We start from the raw sequence: 8,248 nt of genomic DNA on the forward strand, positions 1-8,248 counted from the left end.
GTGGGCAGGAGGGTTGGCTGCCCCTGGCACAATGGTTTATTGCAGGGATGGGGTGGGCACCCTGACTCTAACCCTAAGGGAAAGGGGGGCGCAGTTTGGCATCTTTGCCCTGGGCACTGGGTGACCTTGTCTCGGCATTGAGCTCTTCCATACAGTTTGTGAAATGTCAGTACAGTTGTGTGTCTTCACACTTTATGTCTCTTTATGTGTTTATATTCTGCAGATATCAGATATTGGGGTATCCTCTAAACATGGTGGAAGCTAATCAAAATAATCCAGCAATTACAGCAATGTCTGAAGAACAAAAGAAGATGCAGAAAGCAATTTACTTCTTCCGGACTGGAGATCGTAAGTAAATCTTTTTATGTCTTTAACCGGTTAAGACCCGGACCAATATGCAGGTTAAGGACCTTGCCCCTTTTTGCGATTCGGCACTGCGTCGCTTGAACTGACAATTGTGCGGTCGTGCGACGTGTCTCAGAAACAAAATTGGCGTGCTTTTTTTTCCACAAATCAAGCTTTCTTTTGGTGGTATTTGATCACCTCTGCAGTTTTTATTTGTTGCACTATAAACAAAAATAGAGCGACAATTAAAAAAAATATACAGTATATATATTTTGTACTTTTTTCTATAATAAATATCCCCAAAAAAAGATATAAAAAAAAAATTTCCTCAGTTTAGGCCGATACGTATTCTTCTACATATTTTTGGTAAAAAAAATCGCAATAAGCGTTTATTGATTGGTTTGCGCAAAAGTTATAGCGTTTACAAAATAGGGAATCGTTTTATGGCATTTTTATTAATATATTTTTTTTACTAGTAATGGCGGCATACCTAAACCTTTGTCCCACCATGTCCAACCAAAACCTCTCCCATTTTTAGGTTAAATGTTACATTTCTAGGTTAAAGTACATTTTAAATTAACATTAGTTTTAATTAATTAATGTTTTTAATTCGTTAATTTTAAATTTGGAATTTAACTAATCAAAATTAAATCTTGAATTTAAATGAACTAAACAATGCATTTGGATTTTTTATTTAAAGTCCACCAATCATCATATTATTTAAATGGCCAGCCCACTCATTATTTAAACTTTCAGGTGCTAGAGGTGATTTGGGCTGAATCAGCGTTTCTTAACCTTTTGTTTCTGTCTCGGCGCCCTTTAAAAGTAAGCAAAATGATGTGAGAGACCTAAGCCTAGGACAATGCACAAAACCACCTTGATGAAATTAACAGGACATCAGAGGTCCCCCATCACTTTAGAGGTCCCCCATCACTTTAGAGGTCCTCCCATCACATCAGAGGTCCTCCCATCACATTAGAGATCCTCCCATTACATCAGAGGTCCTCCCATCACATCAGAGGTCCTCCCATCACATCAGAGGTCCTCCCATCACATCAGAGGTCCCCCATCACATCAGAGGTCCCCCATCACTTCAGAGGTCTCCCATCACATCAGAGGTCTCCCAACACATCAGAGGTCCCCCATCACATCAGAGGTCCTCCCATTACATCAGAGGTCCACCTTCACATCAGGGGTTCCCCATCACATCATAGGTCTTTTATCACTTTAGAGGCCCCCATCACATCAGAGGTCTTCCATCACATCATAGGTCTCCCATCACATCATAGGTCCCCCATTACATCATAGGTCCCCCATCACATCAGAGGTCCCCCATCACATCAGAGGTCCACCTTCACATCATAGGTCTTCTATCACATCAGAGGTCCCCCATCACATCAGAGGTCCACCTTCACACCAGGGGTACCCAATCACATCATAGGTCTTCTATCACATCAGAGGTCCCCATCACATCTAAGGTCTTCTATCACATCATAGGTCTTCTATCACATCAGAGGTCCCCATCACATCTAAGGTCTTCTATCACATCAGAGGTCCTCTATCACTTCAGAGGTCCATCTTCACATGAGGAGTTTCCCATCACATCAGAGGTCCCCCTTCACATCAGAGGTCCCCTTCACATCAGGGGTCTTCTATCACATCAGAGGTCCCCATCACATCAGAGGTCCCCCTTCACATCAGAGGTCCCCCTTCACATCAGAGGTCCCCCTTCACATCAGAGGTTCCCCATCACATCAGAGGTTCCCCATCACATCATAGGTCCCCATCACATCAGAGGTCCCCCATCACTTGAGAGGTCTCCCATCACTTCAGGGGTTCCCCATCACATCAGAAGTCTTCTATCACATCAGAGGTCCCCCATCACATCAGAGGTCGCCCTTCATATCAGCACTGCGCCTTGAGCCCCCCCAGTTGTGTGATAATAGCGAATGAAGCCGGTCCTTAGGCCCGATTGGCCAGGGAGTCTTAGGACTCCCGGCCAATTGGACCCACTTCCTGTTTGGCTGGGAGCAGAAGCAACAGCCCAGCTCTTCCCTGGAGCCTGCAACCTGCAAGCTGGGTTAAGGTTAGGCTGCCATCCATCTCCCTTGCAGGGGGGGCAGGTTTTTTTGTAGTTTTCCCAAAGAATATTGAGCACCAACCACTGCTGGGTGGGACATTCTTTTTTACCGATAAGTAATGTAACTAAAGCTGTAGAAAAGTATGTTTTCAGCTAAACTTCAGCTTTAATAAATGCACATTGATCATGATATTGATGTTGCTGCATTTACTAGTTTTTTCATAAGGTGAACTTCCACTCATAAAGTTACTGTGACCTAACACCTAGAGTCTATAAAAGCAGATTAGCCATATAACAATCCATGGAATAAAATGTTTCTCTTTTCTTGTAAACATTTGTTGTTGGGAGCTATTAGACATTATTCAAAAGACAATTCCACAAAACAATGTAATCAGCTTCTTTCTTCCAAAACTAAGGGGGGTAGATTCAGTAACATTTGCGCTTTTTTTACGTAGATAATTTGCGGGTGCGCAGGGCAAAAACGGTGCCCTGCGCCCCCGCAAATTTTCTGCGCTACCCTCGATTCACGGAGCAGTAGCCCAGTAAATTGTGTGGGCGCTCCGGCAAAATGCCCGGCGTAAGCGCGCGCAATTTAAATGATCCTAGGTGGCTCAGCAAGAAGATATACTGCCAATCACAGTGGCCCGGATACAGGTAGATTTGCCCCTTAGTTACGGAGGCGCAGGGCATCGTTTTTGCCCTGCGCCCCCACAAATTTCCTGCGCTACCCGCGATTCACGGAGCAGTAGCTCCGTAAATTGCGTGTGCGCTGTGTAAACTTGCCCTGCGTAAGGGCGCCTAATGTAAATGATCCCGTAGGGGGCGGGAATCATTTAAATTAGGCGCGTTCCCACGCCGACGTGCATTGCGGTAAATGACGTCGCAAGGACGTCATTTGCTTCAAAGTGAACGTGAATGGCGTCCAGCGCCATTCACGATTCACTTACGCAAACGACGTCAATTTTAAAATTTCACGACGCGGGAACGACGGGTATACTTTAGCATTGGCTGCCCCTGCTATAGAAGGGGCAGCCTTACGCAAAAAAACGACGTACGTAAACTGCGTACGCAGGGCTCGCGTAGGGTAGTGAATCGGCGTTAGTATGCAATTTGCATACTATACGCTGATCACTACCGGAACGCCACCTAGCGGCCTGCGTAAGAATGCAGCCTAAGATATGAGGGCATAAGAGCTTTATGCCACGCATATCTTAGGCTGCAGTCGGCGTAACGAGCTCTCTGAATCAGGAGAAGTCGTTACGCCGGGGCAAGTAAGCAATTGCGCTGCGTAACTATGGTTACACAGGCGCAATTGCTCTTTGAATCTGGGCCAGGGGGTCCTCATTGCCTCTTTATATTATCGTGTGTTCATATTACCCCCCATGACAATCATGCTGTGCGCACACTATACCCACCATTGGCTAATGTTAACTGGGGTCCTGCATTGCAGAGGAAATTCCAAGTCAGCGGCCTCCTACCTAAGGAAGTCGAAAGAGCGGTTATAAATATTTAAAGTGATGATAAACCTTTACATAAGCCCATAGGAGTGCGCAGCCTGTAGCATTAGGGTGTGCACCCCAAATGTATTTAAACAGGGACAATGTTGGCATAGGAGTCCGCATGGGGGGACAAGGGGGGCCAGTGCCCCCCCTCCCCCCTAGGAGCAAGGTGTTGCCAACCGCCTGTAAATTTACAGGCAGCCCCCGTTTTTGAGCTGCCCGTAAATGCCTGTTACAGACTGCGGCTGCCCGTGAAAAATATGGCTGTGGGCTGACATTGGAACTGCGTATGCGGCAAGCTCATACATGCTCGGCCACTTCCAGTCAAGTGGGCGCATGCGTAGTGAGTTAATGGCGTAATGGCACTGCCTAACATTATTTTGAATAGACAGAAGTTGGCACTCGGCTGCCTCGGAGTCAGCAGCATATCAGCGGACATGCCTTTTGACCATCCATGCTACACAACTGTAAGCATGGCCACTGGGAGACCAGACCCCTGCACCATGCGTCCATCCATGGCTGCTATATCTACAGGATGTGATGTCCTCATCCTCCAACCACCTCCTGTATCATGTCCGCAGCCTCCAACCACCTCTTGTACCATGTCCGCACACCGTAGCCTTCAACCAGCTCCTGTACCATGTCTGCAGCCTCCAACCACCTATTGTATCATGTCCGCAGCCTCCAACCACCTCTTGTACCATGCCCACAGCCTCTAACCACCTCTTGTACCATATCGGCACTCCGCAGCCTCCAACCACCTCCTGTATCATGTCGGCAGCCTCTAACCACCTCCTGTATCATGCCTGCATTCCACAGCCTCCAACCACCTCCTGTGCCATGTCTACAGCCTTCAACCACCTCCTGTATCATGTCCGCACTCTGTAGCCTTCAACCAGCTCCTGTACCATGCCCACAGCCTCCAACCACCTCCTGTATCATATCCGCAGCCTCCAACCACCTCTTGTATCATGTCCGCACTCCGTAGCCTTCAACCAGCTCCTGTACCATGTCCGCAGCCTCTAACCACCTCCTGTACCATGTCCGCACTCCGTAGCCTTCAACCAGCTCCTGTACCATGTCCGCAGCCTCCAACCACCTCTTGTATCATGTCCGCAGTCTCCAACCACCTCTTGTACCATGCCCACAGCCTCTAACCACCTCTTGTATCATGTCCGCAGCCTCTAACCACCTGTTGTACCATGTCCGCACTCCGTAGCCTTCAACCAGCTCCTGTACCATATCCGCAGCCTCCAACCACCTCCTGTATCATGTCCGCACTCCGCAGCCTCCAACCACCTCCTGTATCATGTTCGCCGCCTCTAACCACCTCTTGTACCATGTCCGCACTCCGTAGCCTTCAACCAGCTCCTGTATCATGTCCCCCGCCTCTAACCACCTCTTGTACCATGTCCGCACGCCGTAGCCTCCAAACACCTCCTGTATCATGTCCGCCGCCTCTAACCACCTCTTGTATCATGTCTGCACTCCGCAGCCTCCAACCACCTCCTGTATCATGTCCGCAGCCTCTAACCACCTCTTGTACCATGTCCGCACGCCGTAGCCTTCAACCAGCTCCTGTACCATGTCCGCAGCCTCCAACCACCTCCTGTACCATGTCCGCCGCCTCTAACCACCTTTTGTATCATGCCCGCACTCCGCAGCCTCCAACCACCTCCTGTGCCATGTCTGCAGCCTCCAACCATCTCCTGTATCATGTCCGCAGCCTCCAACTACCTCCTGTATCATGTCCGCAGCCTCCAACCACCTCCTGTATCATGTCCGCAGCCTCCAATCACCTCCTGTATCATGTCGGCAGCCTCTAACCACCTCCTGTATCATGCCTGCATTCCACAGCCTCCAACCACCTCCTGTGCCATGTCTACAGCCTTCAACCACCTCCTGTATCATGTCCGCACTCTGTAGCCTTCAACCAGCTCCTGTACCATGCCCACAGCCTCCAACCACCTCCTGTATCATATCCGCAGCCTCCAACCACCTCTTGTATCATGTCCGCACTCCGTAGCCTTCAACCAGCTCCTGTACCATGTCCGCAGCCTCTAACCACCTCCTGTACCATGTCCGCACTCCGTAGCCTTCAACCAGCTCCTGTACCATGTCCGCAGCCTCCAACCACCTCTTGTATCATGTCCGCAGTCTCCAACCACCTCTTGTACCATGCCCACAGCCTCTAACCACCTCTTGTATCATGTCCGCAGCCTCTAACCACCTCTTGTACCATGTCCGCACTCCGTAGCCTTCAACCAGCTCCTGTACCATATCCGCAGCCTCCAACCACCTCCTGTATCATGTCCGCACTCCGCAGCCTCCAACCACCTCCTGTATCATGTTCGCCGCCTCTAACCACCTCTTGTACCATGTCCGCACTCCGTAGCCTTCAACCAGCTCCTGTATCATGTCCCCCGCCTCTAACCACCTCTTGTACCATGTCCGCACGCCGTAGCCTCCAAACACCTCCTGTATCATGTCCGCCGCCTCTAACCACCTCTTGTATCATGTCTGCACTCCGCAGCCTCCAACCACCTCCTGTATCATGTCCGCAGCCTCTAACCACCTCTTGTACCATGTCCGCACACCGTAGCCTTCAACCAGCTCCTGTACCATGTCCGCAGCCTCCAACCACCTCCTGTACCATGTCCGCCGCCTCTAACCACCTTTTGTATCATGCCCGCACTCCGCAGCCTCCAACCACCTCCTGTGCCATGTCTGCAGCCTCCAACCATCTCCTGTATCATGTCCGCAGCCTCCAACTACCTCCTGTATCATGTCCGCAGCCTCCAACCACCTCCTGTATCATGTCCGCAGCCTCCAATCACCTCCTGTATCATGTCCGCAGCCTCCAACCACCTCCTGTATCATGTCTGCCGCCTCCAACCACAACGATCCCCTGCTCTTGTGGCCATGGCTCTGATCTGTCTCGGCTGTCTCACACAGCCAAGCAGAGTGAAACCACCTTCCCCTCCTCCTTTATGTCTACACAGGGGGAGGGGATCAAACCAGTGCTGTGCATGTCCCGTGCTGATCATCTGAGGTACATTATGGGTCTGAACGGGGGGGGGGTCCATGCCTGCAGCCTCTAACCACCTCTTGTACCATGTCGGCACTTCAACTCCAACTTTAAAATTATGCCCCTCCCTATAAAAAGTTCTGCGGATGCCCATGGACGTTATTGGGGCATGGTGTCAGTAGGACAGAGGTTGGTGTCAGTAGGACAGTGAACACACTGTGAACACAGTTATTTATTTTTATTATTTTATATTTTATTATTCTTTACAATTTTTTTAGGAGCCCCATTGGGGGGCTTTGGTGAAATATCAGCAGGGGGAATCTGTGCCGTACAGCCTAGGCACACCCTAATTACCCCCTTCGTACGCCTGTGCATATGCCCACCGAAGTGACTGACTTTAGGTGATACATAGTGATAAATTGAATCCTCCTACATACAGTGCCTTGAAAAAGTATTCATACCCCTTGAAATTGCCCACATTTTGTCATGTAACACAACCAAAAACGTAAATGTATTTTATTGGGATTTTATGTGATAGACCAACACAAAGTGGCACATAATTGTGAAGTGGAAGGAAAATGATAAATGATTATCAACATTTTTTCCAAATAAATATGTGAAAAGTGTGGGGGCTTGGAGTCAATACTTTGTAGAACCTCCTTTCTCTGCAATTACAGCTGCAAGTCTTTTTTGGGGATGTCTCTACCAGCTTTGTACATCTAGAGAGGGACATTTCCCCCCATTCTTCTTTGTAAAATATCTCAAGCTCTGTCAGATTGGATGGAGAGCGTCTGTGATCAGCAATTTTCAAGTCTTGCCACAGATTCTCAATGGGATTTAAGTCTGGACTGTGACTGGGCCATTCTAACACATGAATATGCTTTGATCTAAACCAGTGATGGCAAACCAAGGCACCCTAGATGTTTTTCAGAGTGCATGAGCACTATGGAAAATGTAGTTCCAAATATCTGGGGTGCTAAGAGGACAGGGATCACCGCTGGAGAATCAGGGGACAGGGACCCCTGGCAGGTCACTTGGCGGAGCTCCTTTTCCATCCCAATTTTGACACATTTTTGGGACCATTGTCATTTTCACAGCAAAAAGTGCTATAAAAATGCATTGTTTACTGTTAAAATGACAATTGCAGTTTAGGAGTTAACCACTAGGGGGCGCTGTAGGGGTTAAGTATGACCTCATATGTGTTTCTAACTGTAGGGGGGCGTGGCTGGACTTGTGACGTCACTGATCGTCTTTCCCTATATCAGGGAACAGACGATCAGTGACACTGCCACTGTG

At 48.8% G+C, this 8,248-nt stretch overlaps 1 protein-coding gene across 2 annotated transcripts in view; it reads left to right on the forward strand.

The window, feature by feature from the left end:
• SLC51B (solute carrier family 51 subunit beta) overlaps positions 1–8,248 on the forward strand; it is a 35,148-nt gene that overhangs the window by 22,204 nt on the left and 4,696 nt on the right. For both annotated transcript variants that reach the window (XM_040342295.1, XM_040342297.1), the window contains exon 2: positions 224–348. In XM_040342295.1, the coding sequence (XP_040198229.1) occupies positions 252–348 (97 nt within the window). In that variant the 5' untranslated portion in view covers positions 224–251. The remainder of the gene's footprint in view (positions 1–223; positions 349–8,248) is intronic.

The sequence above is a fragment of the Rana temporaria genome, chromosome 3 (assembly GCF_905171775.1).
Source record: "Rana temporaria chromosome 3, aRanTem1.1, whole genome shotgun sequence".
NCBI classification, from domain to species: Eukaryota; Metazoa; Chordata; class Amphibia; order Anura; family Ranidae; genus Rana; species Rana temporaria.